Below are 26,779 nucleotides of genomic sequence, written 5' to 3' on the forward strand. Positions count from 1 at the left end.
TGGTTTAGAATAAGGGTTAGGTCACGGTTAGGGTATGGTTTAGAATAAGGGTTAGGTCAAGGTTAGGGTACGGTTTAGAATAAGGGTTAGGTTACGGTTAGGGTAAGGTTTAGAATAAGGGTTAGGTTACGGTTAGGGTAAGGGTAAGGTTTAGAATAAGGGTTAGGTTACGGTTAGGGTACGGTTTAGAATAAGGGTTAGGTTACGGTTAGGGTAAGGTTTAGAATAAGGGTTAGGTTACGGTTAGGGTACGGTTTAGAATAAGGGTTAGGTTACGGTTAGGGTAAGGTTTAGAATAAGGGTTAGGTTACGGTTAGGGTATGGTTTGGAATAAGGGTTAGGTCAAGGTTAGGGTAAGGTTTAGAATAAGGGTTAGGTTACGGTTAGGGTACGGTTTAGAATAAGGGTTAGGTTACGGTTAGGGTAAGGTTTAGAATAAGGGTTAGGTTACGGTTAGGGTACGGTTTAGAATAAGGGTTAGGTTACGGTTAGGGTAAGGTTTAGAATAAGGTTTAGAATAAGGGTTAGGGTTACGGTTAGGGTACGGTTTAGATTAAGGGTTAGGTTACGGTTAGGGTACATTTTAGAATAAGGGTTAGGTTACGGTTAGGGTACGGTTTAGAATAAGGGTTAGGTTACGGTTAGGGTAAGGTTTAGAATAAGGGTTAGGTTACGGTTAGGGTATGGTTTAGAATAAGGGTTAGGTTACGGTTAGGGTAAGGGTAAGGTTTAGAATAAGGTTAGGTTACGGTTAGGGTAAGGTTTAGAATAAGGGTTAGGTTACGGTTAGGGTAAGGTTTAGAATAAGGGTTAGGTTACGGTTAGGGTAAGGTTTAGAATAAGGGTTAGGTTACGGTTAGGGTAAGGTTTAGAATAAGGGTTAGGTTAGGGTTAGGATAACGTTTAGAATAAGAGTTAGGGTTAGGGTTAGAATAAGGTTTAGGGTTAGGGTATGGTTTAAAATAAGGGTTAGGTTACGGTTAGGGTACGGTTTAGAATAAGGGTTAGGTTACGGTTAGGGTATGGTTTAGAATAAGGGTTAGGTTACGGTTAGGGTATGGTTTAGAATAAGGGTTAGGTTACGGTACATTTTAGAATAAGGGTTAGGTTACGGTTAGGGTATGGTTTAGAATAAGGGTTAGGTCACGGTTAGGGTATGGTTTAGAATAAGGGTTAGGTCAAGGTTAGGGTACGGTTTAGAATAAGGGTTAGGTTACGGTTAGGGTAAGGTTTAGAATAAGGGTTAGGTTACGGTTAGGGTAAGGGTAAGGTTTAGAATAAGGGTTAGGTTACGGTTAGGGTACGGTTTAGAATAAGGGTTAGGTTACGGTTAGGGTAAGGTTTAGAATAAGGTTTAGAATAAGGGTTAGGGTTACGGTTAGGGTACGGTTTAGATTAAGGGTTAGGTTACGGTTAGGGTACATTTTAGAATAAGGGTTAGGTTACGGTTAGGGTACGGTTTAGAATAAGGGTTAGGTTACGTTTAGGATAAGGTTTAGAATAAGGGTTAGGTTACAGTTAGGGTATGGTTTAGAATAAGGGTTAGGTTACGGTTAGGGTAAGGGTAAGGTTTAGAATAAGGTTAGGTTACGGTTAGGGTAAGGTTTAGAATAAGGGTTAGGTTACGGTTAGGGTAAGGTTTAGAATAAGGGTTAGGTTACGGTTAGGGTAAGGTTTAGAATAAGGGTTAGGTTACGGTTAGGGTAAGGTTTAGAATAAGGGTTAGGTTAGGGTTAGGATAACGTTTAGAATAAGAGTTAGGGTTAGGGTTAGAATAAGGTTTAGGGTTAGGGTATGGTTTAAAATAAGGGATAGGTTACGGTTAGGGTACGGTTTAGAATAAGGGTTAGGTTACGGTTAGGGTATGGTTTAGAATAAGGGTTAGGTTACGGTTAGGGTATGGTTTAGAATAAGGGTTAGGTCAAGGTTAGGGTACGGTTTAGAATAAGGGTTAGGTCACGGTTAGGGTACGGTTTAGAATAAGGGTTAGGTTACGGTTAGGGTAAGGTTTAGAATAAGGGTTAGGTTACGGTTAGGGTAAGGTTTAGAATAAGGGTTAGGTTACGGTTAGGGTACGGTTTAGAATAAGGGTTAGGTTACGGTTAGGGTAAGGTTTAGAATAAGGGTTAGGTTACGGTTAGGGTAAGGGTAAGGTTTAGAATAAGGGTTAGGTCACGGTTAGGGTAAGGTTTAGAATAAGGGTTAGGTTACGGTTAGGGTACGGTTTAGAATAAGGTTTAGAATAAGGGTTAGGGTTACGGTTAGGGTAAGGTTTAGAATAAGGGTTAGGTTACGGTTAGGGTACGGTTTAGAATAAGGGTTAGGTTACGGTTAGGGTAAGGTTTAGAATAAGGGTTAGGTTACGGTTAGGGTAAGGTTTAGAATAAGGGTTAGGTTACGGTTAGGGTACGGTTTAGAATAAGGGTTAGGTTACGGTTAGGGTAAGGTTTAGAATAAGGGTTAGGTTACGGTTAGGGTAAGGGTAAGGTTTAGAATAAGGGTTAGGTCACGGTTAGGGTAAGGTTTAGAATAAGGGTTAGTAGTTAGTTGAAATGTTACTGATAGCCCGTAGAGCATCTACAGATGGACTATCCAAATAAAGTGTAACCAGGATTTTTTGCAAACTTAATGAGAAAATGCAACGGACCTAATATTTCCCTATGCACACAAGAAAAAACAGATGATTTAATAACAGGACTAAATTACTATTGACTGGAATAACTCATGAACTTCCTTAAATACATATTTGAACCCAAAGACTTGGACATTTCAATAGCCTATCAACTCTCTCTAAATATATTTTTCTTACATCCAAATTAGATATCTATTCAATAAGGAATACAATAAATATTGCAAATATATTGTAGGTTACTAACCGATTTTCGTTAATGAAATATATTAAGCTAATTTACTTAAATATAACAAAGAGGGAAAACATTGAACAAATAATTAATAACATTTGTTCATAAGTTAAACGCTGCCAGGGCCATTAGTCTCAAACAGCATGTAAAAAAAAAAAAAAGATTTCCCAAGAAAATAATCCTCAATTTCGATCAGTTTCTTCACAGATCTGTATTCCATACGGATTGACTCATATGTATCGTACTCAACCATTCACAGTTGACTGATCCTTCCACACAATACTATGGAAATCTGAACCTTACAATCCATCTCTGCCTGTTGTCGCAGATGACGTCCTGAGCTCCGTACGTGGGTAGCTCCTCTTCTACTTCCTCTGAAGTCACTTCCTTCTCTATGTGACATCAGTAATCCCCGGAAAAGTGGCTGGGTAATCCATGTCCAGAATTGAGGAATTCCTAAGCGACAGCATTACCAGTTTTCCCACTTTCCTCCCAGCCTTCCAGACCAGGTAATCCCAGACTTGGCATTAAGCGAAATCATCTCTCCTCCTCTTCCTCAGATGAAGGTGTACTGGGCGGGGTGTCTCCAGACAGCCTGTGCTCTACAGGGTAAAAGGTGCCAGGTGAGATGCCCAGGATCAGTTGGCGTACTGGGCATAGAAGGCCACCTTGACCCTCTCTATCTGGTGACACAGCTTGATGGCTGGACCCAGCTTCAGCTCCATACACTCCTGGACTGTGGGCAGGGTCAGCAACAACAACGCCTGGCCATCTATGTCCTGCAGAGACAATAAGGACAGAGATACAGAGAATATGGACAGAGAGACAGAGACAGAGAATCAGGACAGAGAGACAGAGAATCAGGACAGAGAGACAGAGACAGAGAATCAGGACAGAGAGACAGAGGAAAGGATGACGATGTCAATGATAATGTGAAGAGAGAGTCTGTACATCAAACGAGAAAGTGTGTTGAATTGGGGACGTGTGTGTCTGCATGTATTTCAGAGTGTGTGTGTGTACCTGCTCCTGGAAGATGTTGGCGAGAGCAGCACAGTCGGTGGAGGTGATGAAGGTGACCACATCTTCTACGGACCACTCCAGAGGGTTCCTCTCCAACACCAGCCGGCACTCCGCCTCACTACACTCCACCTGGAGGGCCACAGGACACATGGCCACAAAGATTCATCTCCATACAGGACCTTTATTGACTGGATGTGACAGCCGGACGCCATTCACTGACCATATCTGGGCCACCCGGCCACCAGGGAGCCAAAGAACCTGTCAAATACTTAATAACATCTGCATTAATGTGGGTGTGTCTCTGCGTGTAGCATTTGCTCTCACCTGCATCTCCTGTCTCTTGGGTGGGTGGTACTTGTTCCCCTGGTTATATGACAGGGACCGAGTGCTCCGGCTCCTGCTTTCAGGACCCTCGCGGCTGCCCGAAGCTATGCCGGTATGGGTGGCCCTGCGTAGCGTCACGGCACGCCGCGGCCGGCTGTTAGCCACCTCCACAGAGGATGTGTCTATGTGGTCCTCGCGTGGCTCAGAGCTGGTGCCTTCTTCACTGCCCGACTGCAACATAAGATCATCTTCATCCTCGTCTTCATCACTGTCCTGTAGGGAGTTATAGGGTCCATCTTAGTGCAGTGACAATCAAGTCCATTATATAATAGAGAAAGACACACGAAGAGAGAGAGAAAGAGACGAGAGAAGAGACACACGGAGAGAGAGAGAGAGAGAGAGAGAGAGACAGAGAAAGAGAGACACAGAGAAAGAGAGAGACACAAAGAGAGAGACACAGAGAAAGAGAGACACAGAGAAAGAGAGAGAGAAAGAGAGACACACGGAGACACAGAGAGAGAGAGAGACAGAGAAAGAGAAAAAGAGACAGCGAGAAAGCGAGAGAGACACACAGACAGAAAGAGAGACAGAGAGAAAGCGAGAGAGACACACAGACAGAAAGAGACAGAGATACAGAGAGACAGAGAGAAAGAGAGACAGAGAGAAAGAGAGACAGAGAGAAAGCGAGAGAGACACACAGACAGAAAGAGACAGAGATACAGAGAGACAGAGAGAAAGAGAGACAGAGAGAAAGAGAGACAGAGAAAGCGAGAGAGACACACAGACAGAAAGAGAGACAGAGAGAAAGAGAGACAGAGAGAAAGAGACACGAAGAGAGAAAGAGACACCCACAGAGAGAGCGAGAAAGAAAGAAAACGAAAAAGAGAGGGGGAGGGGAACACAGCCTTCACTCTTACACACAAGAGAAAGAGACATGGAGAGAGCGACAGACAGACCGACATAGATGGAGAGCTCTGTCAGACCTGTGGTGACCCTGCAGGAGTATAGTCCACTGCAGACGAGCGCCGTTTCTTCTGGACAAAGATGGCCTTCCTCTTCTTCCTGCGTCGTGTGGGTTTGGCCTCCAGACTCTCCTTTCCTCCAAACGGCTTAGACAGCTTCTTCTTCTTACCGTAATAATACGCTGGGGACAACACTCAACACAGTTCATATGGGCTCAATTCTGATGCAGGTTAGCTATTCATGTAAAAGGAGGTTTAATCAAACAAATGGCTGTGTGTATTTTCGTGTGTGTGTGTGTGTGTGTGTGTGTGTGTGTGTGTGTTTTTTTTTGTGACAGACACACAAACTCACACTTGTAGAAAATTACTGTATTTGTTCGCGCACGCACACACCAACCTACAAACATATATGAAGTTGATCTTAGTTCCCATCAACAGAAACCCACACATGAACACACAAGTAGAGTAACCACACACACATACGCTCACTATATTTGGTCTTGGTCTGCATGGAGCAGCTCTCAGGACACTGGCCTATGACTTGGACGGGGCTGAAGAGGTTGGGACAGCACTGCAGCTTCACACACACTTTACGACAGAAGTCTGGGATCTGCTCTGCCAGACGCACGATCCGGATGGACGATCGATACGTCTTCCCTTTGTATCTAAGGAGCGGAGAGAAACCGTGTCAGCTCAGGCCAACGGAATTGCTCATACCGGACCTTACACTCAGGATGTTCACCAGGAGCCTAATGGTCGCTCCAATCCTGGTCGAGCTCCTCCAGGTGGGACTCACTTGGCTTTGAGGGTCTCCTCGTGGCAGTCCCAGTGCTGCTCTTCCACATCCTGTAGTTCCCTCAGGACACGCCCAGGCTTGTAGGCCGCATTGATTAGCATGCTGAGCACCTGCACGGGGACACACAGGAGAACACACTTTCTTCAAGACATGGTCATTTTTTTCTCCCTAGTTGTGAAGTGAACGTGACACAAAAACTAGAGAACTACTAAAACCAGTAGAACACAAACACACTCAAGTCAACACACATTCACACTAGGGATTATCTAGGGAAATTAAAGGCTGTTTTTGCTGAGTTACTGTGTGTGTGTGTGTGTGTGTGTGTGTGTGTGTGTGTGTGTGTGTGTGTGTGTGTGTGTGTGTGTGTGTGTGTGTGTGTGTGTGTGTGTGTGTGTGTGTGTAAACAGAAATTACTGACAGTTCAAATTAAACTGAAGCTGAGAGACTGCAGGTGGTTAACAAGACATTTCCTTCTCTCTCTCATTCCCCCACCCCCCCCTCCCCCTCCGGTCCTTTAATTAGGCATATGCCGCTCTACCTCCTCCAGAGTCTGTTGTTAGTTTTCTGATCCCATAGGACTCTGGTCAACAGTAGTGGGAATAGATTTGGATGCAACCAGTATGTTGATATTCCTCTACCTACCTCTTTGAGGACCAGAGTGCATTTCCCCGGCCCTACAGCCTGTGGCAGCTCAGCGATGCGCCCCTTGTTCAGGTAAGGGCCAGAGAAACAGCGGTGGTTCACGTAGATCCTGGAACAACAGTATCTCCCATTGGCTGAGCCTGGGGAGGAGAGAGAAGCATCATGGGACATCAGACAATCATCCAATGACAGACAGGTATAAGAATGTCAGGCAGCCTATCAAGTTCAAACTCTTGATAGACTATATAGAAGTCCAATTAGTTTAGACAGACAGCCCAATTGTGATATTTTTTCTTATTAATTTGCCTTTTGACCGATCAGATCAGCCCTGAAAAAGATCAGACAAATGAGTGGAAAAAACATCAGAATTGGGCTGCCTGCGTAAAAGCAGCCCAACACTTACATTATGTATGACTTGTTCTAAAACTCCACTGGCTTGTTAATGAGGCTTGTATTCGAGGTGTGCTGTACATAATGTAGTGTGATGCCACGCCTCAGTTTACACTTTCTTACTCATACAACTGGAATTGCACAGCTCCGGTTGAATAGTAATTAGACCAATTATAAATATGCATGAGCAAGTGACTTTTTTTTACAGAACTTAGAAGGGCATGAGTCTCTTATGGACACAATACTGATGTACCTACCCCCCCCCCCACACACACACTAAATAAACAGAACATTGGCTGTGTAAAATGTTGAGAGGAGTGCTAACAGAAGTGTAATATTGATTAATATGTAGAAGCTTGTTCGAACTCAACACTTTTCTGAGACAAGCTGTGAGGTACCAACCGTGATTGTGAAGAGCAACTGTTAGACAGACGAATGCTGTTTGTTCATAAATATGAATCTGCTTTGAAACAGGTGTGGCACACACACACACACACACACACACACACACACACACACACACACACACACACACACACACACACACACACACTCTCTCTCTCTCTACAGGGCTTTTCCATGCTAATCATGATCATCATTAACTCTCATTTTCATTAATAGCTGTAAATAAATAATCTCATATTTTAATTATGAATCTTGTTTACCTGTGTCCATGGCAACGGGCTCGCAGAGGTCGAGAGGGATTGTCTCCACGGGTTGCGGCGGAGCCAACCTACAGACGGAATATCAATCAACCCATGAGCCAATCAATCAATCGAGTGAACAGCAAAGTCGTCCAATCAAAGACACAGCTATTTAAGACCCTGTCAGATTTAGCTGAGTGTGATATATGTCCTTCCCCTAACACAACTGAACAACAACGGAAAACAATGAGGGCTATTGATGAATGAGTCCCTTGGGTGAGAGATATGGTAAAAGAGGTTAGACGAGAGAGGTTGACAAAGTGTTACTGAAAGCCTCATATGTCGTCTCTGAACGACCACTACCCTGATCCTTCAGACCTGCGTTTCCCAGCCGCGACTGAAACATGTCATTTGTCAATAATAAATCTGTCCTCTGAAAATAAAATGGCAATTTCCAAGTGAACAGCTAGCTACTGTTCCAGGGGGGGAGTGGTTTAAGAGAGAGGGGCCTCAAGGCTTTTAAGGGTATGCACTTAAGTGTGTTCTCCATCGAGGAGGTTGTAATGTAAAGTATAGGCCATACATTTCTGTGGCTGCTGACATGGCTTGGCAATGCATTGATTTGTTTTTTTTTGAGTGGAATAGCAATCTGTGTGATGGAACTGTTAAAGTGCTGGATGGGGCTTTTAAAAAAGGGAATGGAACAGTGAGGATTTTAAATTGGAGTGGGTCTCTGTAGTTTTGGAGCATCAGCGAACTTACTGCTTCTCTGGCTGGACGACGGCTATCTTCTTCTGCTGCTGGCCTGCAATCAACACAAAATAATAGGGTTTTCACTGTGTGTGTGTGTGTGTGTGTGTGTGTGTGTGTGTGTGTGTGTGTGTGTGTGTGTGTGTGTGTGTGTGTGTGTGTGTGTGTGTGTGTGAGAGAGAGAGAAAGATACGGGGATACTTACAGACAGGCTTCAGTGGTGGAGTCAAGAGGTAAGCATTGGTCTCACACCATCCTACAGGAAAGATGTCCATGGACTCCACATCCACAATACATTCAGGGACAGACTTAGGCAGGCCTGGAGAGGGACAAAAGAGCATGGGGTAAGACAGCTGTCCACACACACACACACACACACACACACACACAGGACTCACCTTCCAGTCTGAGCCACAGCAGGCGACCCCTGACCTGTGTGATCTGAGCCACACACACCTCGCTGGGCCTGACAGGGTTAACGGCCTCCAGCCACATGTCTTTAGCGAAGCCTCGGCTCTGCCACGCCTACACACACACACACACAAAATGGGATAAACACACACACACACACACACACACACACACACACACACACAATGGGATAAACAGTAGACATAACAATGGATCCTTCTGCACAAAAGACTTAAGCCACACACATTCTCCTTGGTCTCGTTTGATTGAGAGGGAATGTCTGTTGTTTATGAATAATCGTTAATTTAAAGGTGCAATACACAGATATCGCTCCACCATTTCCTGGTTGCTAAAATTCTAATAGTTCACCTAATTTCATTTTGTGACAAAAACAAGCAGTCATAGTGTAGAGAATCATTGTACCATGTTAACTGCTGTGAAATATATTTTCCATCACCAAAAATATTGTATTTTTAGCTGTTTGAAGCTGGTGTATTTAACACAAGTGCACATAGAACAGACCCACTGCTTCTTAGACTGGCTTTCAATGATAACGACAGATCTATGACTGACATGTGAATTTGGTCGGGTCTCCCAAAAGATGACAGAATGTAACTTTAAGGGGGGTGGGCACAGCGATGACAAGAGGGAGGAAGAGAGGGGTGAGGAGAGGGATGAAGAGAAGGATGAGGACATTGGGGATCAGAGGCATGGATAGAGGGAAGGAGTGAGGGAAGGAGAAAGAATTTAAGGAGGAAGGAAGAGAAAGTATCTTACGTCAGGGAAGCATGCGTCGGGGGCGGCCTCAGTCCAACTCTGTTTCAGGTAGTCCGCCCAATCAAAGTCCTGGCTCTGGTAGCCCCTGGGCCGCTCTAGATCAATCCCGTTCTTCAGACACCACTGGACGGGGAGGATGCCCGGCGACTCAGAATGGCACACCAGGGACAGGGTTGTGGCCTCTGGAGTGAGGTCATCCACTGTGACCTGGAAGTAGTGCTCATTGTAGACCTACAGAGAGACAGAATGATGGGGGCGATATTACCATGGCTGCATTAACACATAGAAACACTTAAGGGTATGACTAGGTTTGATACTGTTTGGTGGGGTGTGATACTGTTTGGTGGGGTGTGAAACTGTTTGGTGGGGTTAGATACTGTTTGGTGGGGTGTGATACTGTTTGGTGGGGTATGATACTGTTTGGTGGGGTGTGATACTGTTTGGTGGGGTGTGATACTGTTTGGTGAGGTTTGGTACTGTTTGGTGAGGTTTGATACTGTTTGGTGGGGTTAGATACTGTTTGGTGGGGTTTGACACTGTTTGGTGGGGTTTGATACTGTTTGGTGAGGTGTGATACTGTTTGGTGAGGTGTGATACTGTTTGGTGGGGTGGTGGGGTGTGATACTGTTTGGTGGGGTGGTGGGGTGTGATACTGTTTGGTGGGGTTAGATACTGTTTGGTGGGATTTGATACTGTTTGGTGGGGTTAGATACTGTTTGGTGGGGTTTGATACTGTTTGGTGGGATTTGATACTGTTTGGTGGGATTTGATACTGTTTGGTGGGGTTAGATACTGTTTGGTGGGGTGTGATACTGTTTGGTGGGGTGTGATACTGTTTGGTGGGGTGGTGGGGTGTGATACTGTTTGGTGGAGTTAGATACTGTTTGGTGGGGTGTGATACTGTTTGGTGGGGTGTGATACTGTTTGGTGGGGTGTGATACTGTTTGGTGGGGTGTGATACTGTTTGGTGGGATTTGATACTGTTTGGTGGGATTTGATACTGTTTGGTGGGGTGTGATACTGTTTGGTGGGGTGTGATACTGTTTGGTGGGGTGTGATACTGTTTGGTGGGGTGGTGGGGTGTGATACTGTTTGGTGGAGTTAGATACTGTTTGGTGGGGTGTGATACTGTTTGGTGGGGTGTGATACTGTTTGGTGGGGTGTGATACTGTTTGGTGGGGTGTGATACTGTTTGGTGGGGTGTGATACTGTTTGTGGGGTTTGATACTGTTTGGTGGGGTTAGATACTGTTTGGTGGGGTGTGATACTGTTTGGTGGGGTGTGATACTGTTTGGTGGGGTGTGATACTGTTTGGTGGGGTGTGATACTGTTTGGTGGGGTGTGATACTGTTTGGTGGGGTTTGATACTGTTTGGTGGGGTGTGATACTGTTTGGTGGGTTTTGATACTGTTAGATGGGGTTAGATACTGTTAGATGGGGTTAGATACTGTTTGGTGGGGTTAGATACTGTTTGGTGGGGTGTGATACTGTTTGGTAGGGTGTGATACTGTTTGGTGGGGTGGTGGGGTGTGATACTGTTTGGTGGGATTTGATACTGTTTGGTGGGGTGTGATACTGTTTGGTGGGGTGTGATACTGTTTGGTAGGGTGTGATACTGTTTGGTGGGGTGGTGGGGTGTGATACTGTTTGGTGGGATTTGATAGTGTTTGGTGGGGTGTGATACTGTTTGGTAGGGTGTGATACTGTTTGGTGGGTTGTGATACTGTTTGGTGGGGTGGTGGGGTGTGAAACTGTTTGGTGGGATTTGATACTGTTTGGTGGGGTGTGATACTGTTTGGTGGGGTGTGATACTGTTTGGTGTGGTGTGATACTGTTTGGTGGGGTTAGATACTGTTTGGTGGGATTTGATACTGTTTGGTGGGGTCTGATACTGTTTGGTGGGGTCTGATACTGTTTGGTGGGGTGTGATACTGTTTGGTGGGGTGTGATACTGTTTGGTGGGGTTTGGTACTGTTTGGTGGCGTGGTGGGGTGTGATACTGTTTGGTGGGGTGTGATACTGTTTGGTGGGGTGTGATACTGTTTGGTGGGGTGTGATACTGTTTGGTGGGGTTTGATACTGTTTGGTGGGGTTTGATACTGTTTGGTGGGGTGTGATACTGTTTGGTGGGGTGTGATACTGTTTGGTGGGGTGTGATACTGTTTGGTGGAGTGTGATACTGTTTGGTGGGGTGTGACACTGTTTGGTGGGGTGTGATACTGTTTGGTGGGTGTGATACTGTTTGGTGGGGTTTGATACTGTTTGGTGGGGTTAGACACTGTTTGGTGGGGTTAGACACTGTTTGGTGGGGTTAGACACTGTTTGGTGGGGTTAGATACTGTTTGGTGGGGTTTGATACTGTTTGGTAGGGTGTTGGTGGAGTTAGATACTGTTTGGTGGGGTGTGATACTGTTTGGTGGGGTGTGATACTGTTTGGTGGGGTTTGATACTGTTAGATGGGGTTAGATACTGTTAGATGGGGTTAGATACTGTTTGGTGGGTTTAGATACTGTTTGGTGGGGTGTGATACTGTTTGGTGGGGTGTGATACTGTTTGGTGGGGTTTGATACTGTTAGATGGGGTTAGATACTGTTAGATGGGGTTAGATACTGTTTGGTGGGGTTAGATACTGTTTGGTGGGGTGTGATACTGTTTGGTAGAGTGTGATACTGTTTGGTGGGGTGGTGGGGTGTGATACTGTTTGGTGGGATTTGATAGTGTTTGGTGGGGTGTGATACTGTTTGGTGGGTTTTGATACTGTTAGATGGGGTTAGATACTGTTAGATGGGGTTAGATACTGTTTGGTGGGGTTAGATACTGTTTGGTGGGGTGTGATACTGTTTGGTAGGGTGTGATACTGTTTGGTGGGGTGGTGGGGTGTGATACTGTTTGGTGGGATTTGATACTGTTTGGTGGGGTGTGATACTGTTTGGTGGGGTGTGATACTGTTTGGTAGGGTGTGATACTGTTTGGTGGGGTGGTGGGGTGTGATACTGTTTGGTGGGATTTGATAGTGTTTGGTGGGGTGTGATACTGTTTGGTAGGGTGTGATACTGTTTGGTGGGTTGTGATACTGTTTGGTGGGGTGGTGGGGTGTGAAACTGTTTGGTGGGATTTGATACTGTTTGGTGGGGTGTGATACTGTTTGGTGGGGTGTGATACTGTTTGGTGTGGTGTGATACTGTTTGGTGGGGTTAGATACTGTTTGGCGGGATTTGATACTGTTTGGTGGGGTCTGATACTGTTTGGTGGGGTGTGATACTGTTTGGTGGGGTGTGATACTGTTTGGTGGGGTTTGGTACTGTTTGGTGGCGTGGTGGGGTGTGATACTGTTTGGTGGGGTGTGATACTGTTTGGTGGGGTGTGATACTGTTTGGTGGGGTGTGATACTGTTTGGTGGGGTTTGATACTGTTTGGTGGGGTGTGATACTGTTTGGTGGGGTGTGATACTGTTTGGTGGGGTGTGATACTGTTTGGTGGGGTGTGATACTGTTTGGTGGGGTGTGATACTGTTTGGTGGAGTGTGATACTGTTTGGTGGGGTGTGATACTGTTTGGTGGGTGTGATACTGTTTGGTGGGGTTTGATACTGTTTGGTGGGGTTAGACACTGTTTGGTGGGGTTAGACACTGTTTGGTGGGGTTAGACACTGTTTGGTGGGGTTAGATACTGTTTGGTGGGGTTTGATACTGTTTGGTGGGGTTTGATACTGTTTGGTAGGGTGTTGGTGGAGTTAGATACTGTTTGGTGGGGTGTGATACTGTTTGGTGGGGTGTGATACTGTTTGGTGGGGTTTGATACTGTTAGATGGGGTTAGATACTGTTAGATGGGGTTAGATACTGTTTGGTGGGTTTAGATACTGTTTGGTGGGGTGTGATACTGTTTGGTGGGGTGTGATACTGTTTGGTGGGGTTTGATACTGTTAGATGGGGTTAGATGGGGTTAGATACTGTTTGGTGGGGTTAGATACTGTTTGGTGGGGTGTGATACTGTTTGGTAGAGTGTGATACTGTTTGGTGGGGTGGTGGGGTGTGATACTGTTTGGTGGGATTTGATAGTGTTTGGTGGGGTGCGATACTGTTTGGTAGGGTGTGATACTGTTTGGTGGGTTGTGATACTGTTTGGTGGGGTGGTGGGGTGTGATACTGTTTGGTGGGATTTGATACTGTTTGGTGGGGTGTGATACTGTTTGGTGGGGTTAGATACTGTTTGGTGGGGTTAGATACTGTTTGGTGGGGTGTGATACTGTTTGGTGGGGTATGATACTGTTTGGTGGGGTGTGATACTGTTTGGTGGGGTGTGATACTGTTTGGTGAGGTTTGGTACTGTTTGGTGAGGTTTGATACTGTTTGGTGGGGTTAGATACTGTTTGGTGGGGTTTGACACTGTTTGGTGGGGTTTGATACTGTTTGGTGAGGTGTGATACTGTTTGGTGAGGTGTGATACTGTTTGGTGGGGTGGTGGGGTGTGATACTGTTTGGTGGGGTTAGATACTGTTTGGTGGGATTTGATACTGTTTGGTGGGGTGGTGGGGTGTGATACTGTTTGGTGGGATTTGAAAGTGTTTGGTGGGTTGTGATACTGTTTGGTAGGGTGTGATACTGTTTGGTGGGTTGTGATACTGTTTGGTGGGGTGGTGGGGTGTGAAACTGTTTGGTGGGATTTGATACTGTTTGGTGGGGTGTGATACTGTTTGGTGGGGTTAGATACTGTTTGGTGGGGTGTGATACTGTTTGGTGGGGTGTGATACTGTTTGGTGGGGTGTGATACTGTTTGGTGGGGTGTGATACTGTTTGGTGTGGTGTGATACTGTTTGGTGGGGTGTGATACTGTTTGGTGGGGTTTGATACTGTTTGGTGGGGTGTGAAACTGTTTGGTGGGTTTTGATACTGTTAGATGGGGTTAGATACTGTTAGATGGGGTTAGATACTGTTTGGTGGGGTTAGATACTGTTTGGTAGGGTGTGATACTGTTTGGTGGGGTGGTGGGGTGTGATACTGTTTGGTGGGATTTGATACTGTTTGGTGGGGTGTGATACTGTTTGGTAGGGTGTGATACTGTTTGGTGGGGTGTGATACTGTTTGGTAGGGTGTGATACTGTTTGGTGGGGTGGTGGGGTGTGATACTGTTTGGTGGGGTGTGATACTGTTTGGTGGGGTGTGATACTGTTTGGTGGGGTGTGATACTGTTTGGTGGGGTGTGATAGTGTTTGGTGGGGTGTGATACTGTTTGGTGGGGTTTGATACTGTTTGGTGGGGTTAGATACTGTTTGGTGGGGTGTGATACTGTTTGGTGGGGTGTGATACTGTTTGGTGGGGTGTGATACTGTTTGGTGGGGTGTGATACTGTTTGGTGTGGTGTGATACTGTTTGGTGGGGTGTGATACTGTTTGGTGGGGTTTGATACTGTTTGGTGGGGTGTGATACTGTTTGGTGGGTTTTGATACTGTTAGATGGGGTTAGATACTGTTAGATGGGGTTAGATACTGTTTGGTGGGGTTAGATACTGTTTGGTGGGGTGTGATACTGTTTGGTAGGGTGTGATACTGTTTGGTGGGGTGGTGGGGTGTGATACTGTTTGGTGGGATTTGATACTGTTTGGTGGGGTGGTGGGGTGTGATACTGTTTGGTGGGATTTGATAGTGTTTGGTGGGATTTGATACTGTTTGGTGGGGTGTGATACTGTTTGGTGGGGTTAGATACTGTTTGGTGGGGTTAGATACTGTTTGGTGGGGTGTGATACTGTTTGGTGGGGTTTGATACTGTTAGATGGGGTTAGATACTGTTTGGTGGGGTGTGATACTGTTTTGTAGGGTGTGATACTATTTGGTGGGGTGTGATACTGTTTGGTGGGGTGTGATACTGTTTGGTGGGATGTGATACTGTTTGGTGGGGTGGTGGGGTGTGATACTGTTTGGTGGGATTTGATAGTGTTTGGTGGGGTGTGATACTGTTTGGTAGGGTGTGATACTGTTTGGTGGGTTGTGATACTGTTTGGTGGGGTGGTGGGGTGTGAAACTGTTTGGTGGGATTTGATACTGTTTTGTGGGGTGTGATACTGTTTGGTGGGGTTAGATACTGTTTGGTGGGGTGTGATACTGTTTGGTGGGGTGTGATACTGTTTGGTGGGGTGTGATACTGTTTGGTGGGGTGTGATACTGTTTGGTGTGGTGTGATACTGTTTGGTGGGGTGTGATACTGTTTGGTGGGGTTTGATACTGTTTGGTGGGGTGTGATACTGTTTGGTGGGTTTTGATACTGTTAGATGGGGTTAGATACTGTTAGATGGGGTTAGATACTGTTTGGTGGGGTTAGATACTGTTTGGTGGGGTGTGATACTGTTTGGTAGGGTGTGATACTGTTTGGTGGGGTGGTGGGGTGTGATACTGTTTGGTGGGATTTGATACTGTTTGGTGGGGTGTGATACTGTTTGGTAGGGTGTGATACTGTTTGGTGGGGTGTGATACTGTTTGGTAGGGTGTGATACTGTTTGGTGGGGTGGTGGGGTGTGAAACTGTTTGGTGGGATTTGATACTGTTTGGTGGGGTGTGATACTGTTTGGTGGGGTTAGATACTGTTTGGCTGGGTGTGATACTGTTTGGTGGGGTGTGATACTGTTTGGTGGGGTGTGATACTGTTTGGTGGGGTTTGATACTGTTAGATGGGGTTAGATACTGTTAGATGGGGTTAGATACTGTTTGGTGGGGTGTGATACTGTTTGGTGGGGTGGTGGGGTGTGATACTGTTTGGTGGGATTTGATAGTGTTTGGTGGGGTGTGATACTGTTTGGTAGGGTGTGATACTGTTTGGTGGGTTGTGATACTGTTTGGTGGGGTGGTGGGGTGTGAAACTGTTTGGTGGGATTTGATACTGTTTGGTGGGGTGGTGGGGTGTGATACTGTTTGGTGGGATTTGATAGTGTTTGGTGGGATTTGATAGTGTTTGGTGGGGTGTGATACTGTTTGGTGGGGTTAGATACTGTTTGGTGGGGTTAGATACTGTTTGGTGGGGTGTGATACTGTTTGGTGGGGTTTGATACTGTTAGATGGGGTTAGATACTGTTTGGTGGGGTGTGATACTGTTTTGTAGGGTGTGATACTATTTGGTGGGGTGTGATACTGTTTGGTGGGGTGTGATACTGTTTGGTGGGATGTGATACTGTTTGGTGGGGTGGTGGGGTGTGATACTGTTTGGTGGGATTTGATAGTGTTTGGTGGGGTGTGATACTGTTTGGTAGGGTGTGATACTGTTTGGTGGGTTGTGATACTGTTTGGTGGGGTGGTGGGGTGTGAAACTGTTTGGTGGGATTTGATACTGTTTGGTGGGGTGTGATACTGTTTGGTGGGGTTAGATACTGTTTGGTGGGGTGTGATACTGTTTGGTGGGGTGTGATACTGTTTGGTGGGGTGTGATACTGTTTGGTGGGGTGTGATACTGTTTGGTGTGGTGTGATACTGTTTGGTGGGGTGTGATACTGTTTGGTGGGGTTTGATACTGTTTGGTGGGGTGTGATACTGTTTGGTGGGTTTTGATACTGTTAGATGGGGTTAGATACTGTTAGATGGGGTTAGATACTGTTTGGTGGGGTTAGATACTGTTTGGTGGGGTGTGATACTGTTTGGTAGGGTGTGATACTGTTTGGTGGGGTGGTGGGGTGTGATACTGTTTGGTGGGATTTGATACTGTTTGGTGGGGTGTGATACTGTTTGGTAGGGTGTGATACTGTTTGGTGGGGTGTGATACTGTTTGGTAGGGTGTGATACTGTTTGGTGGGGTGGTGGGGTGTGATACTGTTTGGTGGGATTTGATAGTGTTTGGTGGGGTGTGATACTGTTTGGTGGGGTTAGATACTGTTTGGTGGGGTGTGATACTGTTTGGTGGGTTGTGATACTGTTTGGTGGGGTGGTGGGGTGTGAAACTGTTTGGTGGGATTTGATACTGTTTGGTGGGGTGTGATACTGTTTGGTGGGGTTAGATACTGTTTGGCTGGGTGTGATACTGTTTGGTGGGGTGTGATACTGTTTGGTGGGGTTAGATACTGTTTGGTGGGGTGTGATACTGTTTGGTGGGGTGTGATACTGTTTGGTGGGGTTTGATACTGTTTGGTGGGGTTAGATACTGTTAGATGGGGTTAGATACTGTTTGGTGGGGTGTGATACTGTTTGGTGGGGTGGTGGGGTGTGATACTGTTTGGTGGGATTTGATAGTGTTTGGTGGGGTGTGATACTGTTTGGTAGGGTGTGATACTGTTTGGTGGGTTGTGATACTGTTTGGTGGGGTGGTGGGGTGTGAAACTGTTTGGTGGGATTTGATACTGTTTGGTGGGGTGTGATACTGTTTGGTGGGGTGTGATGTGTGATACTGTTTGGTGGGGTTAGATACTGTTTGGTGGGGTGTGATACTGTTTGGTGGGGTGTGATACTGTTTGGTGGGGTGTGATACTGTTTGGTGGGGTTAGATACTGTTTGGTGGGATTTGATACTGTTTGGTGGGGTGTGATACTGTTTGGTGGGGTGTGATACTGTTTGGTGGGGTTTGGTACTGTTTGGTGGGGTGGTGGGGTGTGATACTGTTTGGTGGGGTGTGATACTGTTTGGTGGGGTTTGATACTGTTTGGTAGGGTGTTGGTGGAGTTAGATACTGTTTGGTGGGGTGTGATACTGTTTGGTGGGGTGTGTTACTGTTTGGTGGGGTGTGATACTGTGGTGGGGTGTGATACTGTTTGGTGGGGTGTGATACTGTTTGGTGGGGTGTGATACTGTTTGGTGGGGTGTGATACTGTTTGGTGGGGTGTGATACTGTTTGGTGGGGTGTGATACTGTTTGGTGGGATTTGATAGTGTTTGGTGGGGTGTGATACTGTTTGGTGGGGTTAGATACTGTTTGGTGGGGTTAGATACTGTTTGGTGGGGTGTGATACTGTTTGGTGGGGTTTGATACTGTTAGATGGGGTTAGATACTGTTTGGTGGGGTGTGATACTGTTTTGTAGGGTGTGATACTATTTGGTGGGGTGTGATACTGTTTGGTGGGGTGTGATACTGTTTGGTGGGATGTGATACTGTTTGGTGGGGTGGTGGGGTGTGATACTGTTTGGTGGGATTTGATAGTGTTTGGTGGGGTGTGATACTGTTTGGTAGGGTTTTGATACTGTTAGATGGGGTTAGATACTGTTAGATGGGGTTAGATACTGTTTGGTGGGGTTAGATACTGTTTGGTGGGGTGTGATACTGTTTGGTAGGGTGTGATACTGTTTGGTGGGGTGGTGGGGTGTGATACTGTTTGGTGGGATTTGATACTGTTTGGTGGGGTGTGATACTGTTTGGTAGGGTGTGATACTGTTTGGTGGGGTGTGATACTGTTTGGTAGGGTGTGATACTGTTTGGTGGGGTGGTGGGGTGTGATACTGTTTGGTGGGATTTGATAGTGTTTGGTGGGGTGTGATACTGTTTGGTGGGGTTAGATACTGTTTGGTGGGGTGTGATACTGTTTGGTGGGTTGTGATACTGTTTGGTGGGGTGGTGGGGTGTGAAACTGTTTGGTGGGATTTGATACTGTTTGGTGGGGTGTGATACTGTTTGGTGGGGTTAGATACTGTTTGGCTGGGTGTGATACTGTTTGGTGGGGTGTGATACTGTTTGGTGGGGTTAGATACTGTTTGGTGGGGTGTGATACTGTTTGGTGGGGTGTGATACTGTTTGGTGGGGTTTGATACTGTTTGGTGGGGTTAGATACTGTTAGATGGGGTTAGATACTGTTTGGTGGGGTGTGATACTGTTTGGTGGGGTGGTGGGGTGTGATACTGTTTGGTGGGATTTGATAGTGTTTGGTGGGGTGTGATACTGTTTGGTAGGGTGTGATACTGTTTGGTGGGTTGTGATACTGTTTGGTGGGGTGGTGGGGTGTGAAACTGTTTGGTGGGATTTGATACTGTTTGGTGGGGTGTGATACTGTTTGGTGGGGTGTGATGATGTGTGATGTTTGGTGGGGTTACTGTTTGGTGGGGTTAGATACTGTTTGGTGGGGTGTGATACTGTTTGGTGGGGTGTGATACTGTTTGGTGGGGTGTGATACTGTTTGGTGGGGTTAGATACTGTTTGGTGGGATTTGATACTGTTTGGTGGGGTGTGATACTGTTTGGTGGGGTGTGATACTGTTTGGTGGGGTTTGGTACTGTTTGGTGGGGTGGTGGGGTGTGATACTGTTTGGTGGGGTGTGATACTGTTTGGTGGGGTTTGATACTGTTTGGTAGGGTGTTGGTGGAGTTAGATACTGTTTGGTGGGGTGTGATACTGTTTGGTGGGGTGTGTTACTGTTTGGTGGGGTGTGATACTGTGGTGGGGTGTGATACTGTTTGGTGGGGTGTGATACTGTTTGGTGGGGTGTGATACTGTTTGGTGGGGTGTGATACTGTTTGGTGGGGTGTGATACTGTTTGGTGGGGTGTGATACTGTTTGGTGGGATTTGATAGTGTTTGGTGGGGTGTGATACTGTTTGGTGGGGTTAGATACTGTTTGGTGGGGTTAGATACTGTTTGGTGGGGTGTGATACTGTTTGGTGGGGTTTGATACTGTTAGATGGGGTTAGATACTGTTTGGTGGGGTGTGATACTGTTTTGTAGGGTGTGATACTATTTGGTGGGGTGTGATACTGTTTGGTGGGGTGTGATACTGTTTGGTGGGATGTGATACTGTTTGGTGGGGTGGTGGGGTGTGATACTGTTTGGTGGGATTTGATAGTGTTTGGTGGGGTGTGATACTGTTTGGTAGGGTGTGATACTGTTTGGTGGGTTGTGATACTGTTTGGTGGGGTGGTGGGGTGTGAAACTGTTTGGTGGGATTTGATACTGTTTGGTGGGGTGTGATACTGTTTGGTGGGGTTAGATACTGTTTGGTGGGGTGTGATACTGTTTGGTGGGGTGTGATACTGTTTGGTGGGGTGTGATACTGTTTGGTGGGGTGTGATACTGTTTGGTGTGGTGTGATACTGTTTGGTGGGGTGTGATACTGTTTGGTGGGGTTTGATACTGTTTGGTGGGGTGTGATACTGTTTGGTGGGTTTTGATACTGTTAGATGGGGTTAGATACTGTTAGATGGGGTTAGATACTGTTTGGTGGGGTTAGATACTGTTTGGTGGGGTGTGATACTGTTTGGTAGGGTGTGATACTGTTTGGTGGGGTGGTGGGGTGTGATACTGTTTGGTGGGATTTGATACTGTTTGGTGGGGTGTGATACTGTTTGGTAGGGTGTGATACTGTTTGGTGGGGTGTGATACTGTTTGGTAGGGTGTGATACTGTTTGGTGGGGTGGTGGGGTGTGATACTGTTTGGTGGGATTTGATAGTGTTTGGTGGGGTGTGATACTGTTTGGTGGGGTTAGATACTGTTTGGTGGGGTGTGATACTGTTTGGTGGGTTGTGATACTGTTTGGTGGGGTGGTGGGGTGTGAAACTGTTTGGTGGGATTTGATACTGTTTGGTGGGGTGTGATACTGTTTGGTGGGGTTAGATACTGTTTGGCTGGGTGTGATACTGTTTGGTGGGGTGTGATACTGTTTGGTGGGGTTAGATACTGTTTGGTGGGGTGTGATACTGTTTGGTGGGGTGTGATACTGTTTGGTGGGGTTTGATACTGTTTGGTGGGGTTAGATACTGTTAGATGGGGTTAGATACTGTTTGGTGGGGTGTGATACTGTTTGGTGGGGTGGTGGGGTGTGATACTGTTTGGTGGGATTTGATAGTGTTTGGTGGGGTGTGATACTGTTTGGTAGGGTGTGATACTGTTTGGTGGGTTGTGATACTGTTTGGTGGGGTGGTGGGGTGTGAAACTGTTTGGTGGGATTTGATACTGTTTGGTGGGGTGTGATACTGTTTGGTGGGGTGTGATGTGTGATACTGTTTGGTGGGGTTAGATACTGTTTGGTGGGGTGTGATACTGTTTGGTGGGGTGTGATACTGTTTGGTGGGGTGTGATACTGTTTGGTGGGGTTAGATACTGTTTGGTGGGATTTGATACTGTTTGGTGGGGTGTGATACTGTTTGGTGGGGTGTGATACTGTTTGGTGGGGTTTGGTACTGTTTGGTGGGGTGGTGGGGTGTGATACTGTTTGGTGGGGTGTGATACTGTTTGGTGGGGTTTGATACTGTTTGGTAGGGTGTTGGTGGAGTTAGATACTGTTTGGTGGGGTGTGATACTGTTTGGTGGGGTGTGTTACTGTTTGGTGGGGTGTGATACTGTGGTGGGGTGTGATACTGTTTGGTGGGGTGTGATACTGTTTGGTGGGGTGTGATACTGTTTGGTGGGGTGTGATACTGTTTGGTGGGGTGTGATACTGTTTGGTGGGGTGTGATACTGTTTGGTAGGGTGTGATACTGTTTGGTGGGGTGTGATACTGTTTGGTGGGGTGTGATACTGTTTGGTGGGTTTTGATACTGTTAGATGGGGTTAGATACTGTTAGATGGGGTTAGATACTGTTTGGTGGGGTTAGATACTGTTTGGTGGGGTGTGATACTGTTTGGTAGGGTGTGATACTGTTTGGTGGGGTGGTGGGGTGTGATACTGTTTGGTGGGATTTGATAGTGTTTGGTGGGGTGTGATACTGTTTGGTGGGGTGTGATACTGTTTGGTGGGGTGTGATACTGTTTGGTGGGGTGTGATACTGTTTGGTGGGGTGTGATACTGTTTGGTGGGGTGTGATACTGTTTGGTGGGGTTAGATACTGTTTGGTGGGGTGTGATACTGTTTGGTGGGGTGTGATACTGTTTGGTGGGGTGTGATACTGTTTGGTGGGGTGTGATACTGTTTGGTGGGGTGTGATACTGTTTGGTGGGGTTAGATAGAGTTGGCTAACGTTTGAAATGGCCAGGTAGGCCCACCTGTGTGACAGATACAGGGCAGATGTAGAACGGTTCCGACGGCGACACCATCTCCAGCTTCATCCCCGTCCTGAAGGAGTGTTTGGTCAGGTCTGCATGGTCCTGAAATAACCGGGTCACCGTGGAAAACACACACGTCTTTTAACGGTCACTGCAAACAGGTTTTGATAACAAACACTAAGCAGTGGGACTAGGCTATATAATTAAAATGTTATTACTTTGATATTACTGACTCGTCTGCCCAACCGCCCAAATATGCTCGGAGTTAGAACAAATAAAAGCTATGTGAGTCTGACTAATTGTCTGTGACAGGTGTGTTTGACCTATAGAGACAAATAGAGCTAGCTAGCGTGGCCCTTTGAAACCCACTGACACCGAGGCCATCAGACAGGTCCAGTCAGATCACTGTCGTCTGTACGACAGGTACACACCCAGACTTAGGGGCGTGGGAAAGACAGCAGCTTATCACTGCACACACACACACACACACACACACACACACAGGCAGGAGCGGAGGTGTCGGAGCTACGTAACGTAATCATTTTACGTTGACATTTTAGTGATTTAGCAGACACTCTTGTCCGGAGTGACTTGGTGCATCCATCTGAAGATCCATCGGAACTTGACTACATTGATTAAGTGAGTATTTGATTCATATTTGATTCGTGTAACAGTTAAACCATCTGCCCCACATGGCCTGATAAGCACACGCAGTAAGAATGGTCACGGGAACTGACAAACCTGCACAAGAGTACACATTAAGATGGTTGCGTGTAGAAGCACTTCCTGTGTCACAGGGCTACTTCCTGTGTGGCTGACCCTCACCTTAAACACCTCCAGGGGCAGTGGGTTCTGCTGGGCCTCGCTACGCACCGCCTCCAGGGCCTCCTGCCACTCGAGGGCGCTCTTCAGGCCGCGCAACTCTGAGACGAGAGAGAGAGAGACGACAGTCAGAATATGACTGAAACTCAGCATCAAATGAAAGACCTTACAAATCGCTCTCAACTGTTTATTTAAAGGGAAATATTCAGCAATGTCTCACAAAACTAGCTTTAACTTCCTTCAAACTGCATGCAGACATAAACATGGTGCCCATGGGATCATATGACTGGGTTAGTAGAGAGGGCTTCATCCCCAACATCTCACACTATCCCTTTAAGCAAAACTCTCCCAGTGTTTTCCAAATGTTTTTAAGTTGTTTAAAAAAAAAATCAGATGTCATTTAAATGAATACATCTTACAACCAACCACATGACCCTCCCCTTCCCACTCTCTACAGACTGGCTCACCTGGAACTACAGCTGAGACTGGAGACAATCATGTGGATTTCTATCGATCATTTGGAGAGGAGATTTGTAAAGTTTTGTGGAGTTGTACATTTTCCATGTTATAACAGTGGACCAGTGTATGCATGTCTGAAGGAACATGTTTATATGTGTCATTGCAAGTGTGAGTGTGTTGCTATGATTGTGACATTGTGTGTGTTATGTTCTGTGGAAAGGTGTTTTTTTGACAAAGTCATCAGTTCTGTAGAAGTTGAAACTGAAAGATCTACATCTTGAATATGAACTGAAGCCAGCATGTTGAGTCATTCAGAGAGAGACACATAGAAAGAGGCAGGGACACAGAGACAGACACAGAGACAGACACAGAGACAGACACAGAGACAGACACAGAGACAGACACATACAGAGAGAGACAAAGAGACACAGAGACACAGAGAGAGACAAAGAGACACAGAGAGAGACAGCGACACACAGAGAGAGAGAGAGAGAGAGAGAGAGAGAGACACGGAGAGAGGAAGAGACAGAGAGACAAAGAGAGAGACACAGACACAGACACAGAGATGAACAGAGAGAGAGACAGAGAGAGAGAGAGACACAGAGAGAGACAGAGAGGGACAGAGAGACAGACAGAAGGACACAGAGAGGGACAGAGAGACAGACAGAGACAGAGAGACACAGAGAGAGACACAGAGAGAGAGAGAAAGAGAGAGACACAAGGACACAGACACAGAGATGAACAGAGAGAGAGACAGAGAGAGAGAGAGACACAGAGAGAGACAGAGAGGGACAGAGAGACAGACAGAAGGACGCAGAGAGGGACAGAGAGACAGACAGAGACAGAGAGACACAGAGAGAGACACAGAGAGAGAGAGAAAGAGAGAGACACAAGGAGTAGAGAGAGACACAAGGAGACAGAGAGAGACACAGGGAGCCAGAGAGAGACACAGGGAGCCAGAGAGAGACACAGGGAGACAGAGAGAGACACGGGAGACAGAGAGAGACACAGGGAGACAGACAGACAGACAGACAGACAGACAGACAGACAGACAGACAGACAGACAGAGACACAGACAGAGCGAGACACAGACAGACGGCAGATAGACAGCGACAGAAACAGAGAGACAGACCGAGAGAGAGAGGGAGAGACAGACAGTCAGATAGAGAGACTGTCAAAGAGACAGACAAAGACAGAGACAGACAAAGACAGAGACAGACACATAGACACAGAGACACAGAGAGAGACAAAGAGAGACAGAGAGAAACACAGAGACACAGAGAGAAACACAGAGAGAGAGAGACACAGAGAGAAACACAGAGAGAGAGAGAGAGAGAGAGACAGAGTGAGACACAAGGGAGACCGAGAGAGACACAAGGGAGACAGAGAGAGACACAGAGAGACAGAGAGAGACACAGGGAGACAGAGAGAGACACAGGGAGACAGAGAGAGACACAGGGAGACAGAGAGAGACACAGGGAGACAGAGAGAGACACAGGGAGACAGAGAGAGACACAGGGAGACAGAGAGAGACACAGGGAGACAGAGAGAGACACAGGAGGCAGACAGGGAGACAGAGAGAGACAAGAAGACAGAGATAAACAGATAGAGAGACAGAGACACAGAGAGAGACACAGAGACAGACACAGAGAGAGACACAGAGACACAGCGAGAAACACAGAGACAGAGAGAGACAGACAGAGACACAGAGAGAGACACAAGGAGACAGAGAGAGACACAGTGAGACAGAGAGAGACACGGGAGACAGAGAGCGACACGGGAGACAGAGAGAGACACGGGAGACAGAGAGAGACACGGGAGACAGAGAGAGACACAGGAGACAGAGAGAGACACAGGAGACAGAGAGAGACACGGAAGACAGAGAGAGACACGGGAGACAGAGAGAGACACAGGGAGACAGACAGACAGACAGACAGACAGACAGACAGACAGACAGACAGACAGACAGAGACACAGACAGAGCGAGACACAGACAGACGGCAGATAGACAGCGACAGAAACAGAGAGACAGACCGAGAGAGAGAGGGAGAGACAGACAGTCAGATAGAGAGACTGTCAAAGAGACAGACAAAGACAGAGACAGACAAAGACAGAGACAGACACATAGACACAGAGACACAGAGACACAGAGAGAGACAAAGAGAGACAGAGATAAACAGAGAGAGAGACAGAGACACACAGAGAGACAGAGAGAGAGACAGCGACACACAGGGAGACAGAGAGAGAGACAGAGAGAGACAGGGAGACAGAGACAGACAGAGACAGACAGACAGAGGGACAGAAACAGAGAGAGGGAGAGAGGGAGAGAGGGAGAGAGGGAGAGAGGGACAGAGACAGACAGACAGACAGACAGAGACACAGACAGACGACAGACAGAGACAGGGAGGGAGAGACAGTCAGAGAGAGAGAGAGACTCAGAGACAGACAAAGACAGAGACAGACAGAGAGAGACACAGAGATACAAAGAGACACAGAGAGGTACAAAGAGACACAGAGACACAGAGAGAGACAAAGACACAGAGACAAAGAGACACAGAGAGAGAGAAATAGACACAGAGATACAGAGAGAGAGAGAGACAGACACAGAGAGAGGGAGAGACAGACAGACAGAGAGACAAAGAGAGAGACACAGACACAGAGATAAACAGAGAGAGAGACGGCGACACAGAGAGAGACAGAGAGAGAGAGACAGACAGCGACACAGAGACAGACACAGAGAGAGATAGAGAGAAACACAGAGACACAGAGAGAAACACAGAGAGAGAGAGACACAGAGAGAGAGAGAGAGAGAGACAGAGTGAGACACAAGGGAGACCGAGAGAGACACAAGGGAGACAGAGAGAGACACAAGGGAGACAGAGAGAGACACAGGGAGACAGAGAGAGACACAGGGAGACAGAGAGAGACACAGGGAGACACAGGGAGACAGAGAGAGACAGAGAGAGACACAGGGAGACAGAGAGAGACACAGGGAGACAGAGAGAGACAAGAAGACAGAGATAAACAGATAGAGAGCAGAGACACAGAGA

At 46.7% G+C, this 26,779-nt stretch overlaps 1 protein-coding gene across 5 annotated transcripts in view; it reads right to left on the reverse strand.

Moving 5' to 3' along the window:
* Positions 1 to 2,482: 2,482 nt before the first annotated feature.
* LOC139393160 (scm-like with four MBT domains protein 2) overlaps positions 2,483 to 26,779 on the reverse strand; it is a 117,641-nt gene continuing 93,344 nt past the window's right edge. For 2 of the 5 annotated variants that reach the window (XM_071141553.1, XM_071141554.1), the window contains 15 exons: positions 23,274 to 23,371; positions 22,449 to 22,550; positions 9,578 to 9,808; positions 8,788 to 8,914; positions 8,595 to 8,708; positions 8,402 to 8,444; positions 7,661 to 7,728; positions 6,606 to 6,745; positions 5,964 to 6,073; positions 5,651 to 5,832; positions 5,520 to 5,564; positions 5,189 to 5,349; positions 4,206 to 4,478; positions 3,882 to 4,010; positions 2,483 to 3,640 (listed from right to left, as the gene is read on the reverse strand). In XM_071141553.1, the coding sequence (XP_070997654.1) occupies positions 3,500 to 3,640; positions 3,882 to 4,010; positions 4,206 to 4,478; positions 5,189 to 5,349; positions 5,520 to 5,564; positions 5,651 to 5,832; positions 5,964 to 6,073; positions 6,606 to 6,745; positions 7,661 to 7,728; positions 8,402 to 8,444; positions 8,595 to 8,708; positions 8,788 to 8,914; positions 9,578 to 9,808; positions 22,449 to 22,550; positions 23,274 to 23,371 (1,964 nt within the window). In that variant the 3' untranslated portion in view covers positions 2,483 to 3,499. The remainder of the gene's footprint in view (positions 3,641 to 3,881; positions 4,011 to 4,205; positions 4,479 to 5,188; positions 5,350 to 5,519; positions 5,565 to 5,650; positions 5,833 to 5,963; positions 6,074 to 6,605; positions 6,746 to 7,660; positions 7,729 to 8,401; positions 8,445 to 8,594; positions 8,709 to 8,787; positions 8,915 to 9,577; positions 9,809 to 22,448; positions 22,551 to 23,273; positions 23,372 to 26,779) is intronic. The other 3 variants (XM_071141555.1, XM_071141558.1, XM_071141556.1) reach the window with 3 other exon arrangements.

Source organism: Oncorhynchus clarkii, chromosome 33 (assembly GCF_045791955.1).
Source record: "Oncorhynchus clarkii lewisi isolate Uvic-CL-2024 chromosome 33, UVic_Ocla_1.0, whole genome shotgun sequence".
Lineage (NCBI taxonomy): Eukaryota > Metazoa > Chordata > Actinopteri > Salmoniformes > Salmonidae > Oncorhynchus > Oncorhynchus clarkii.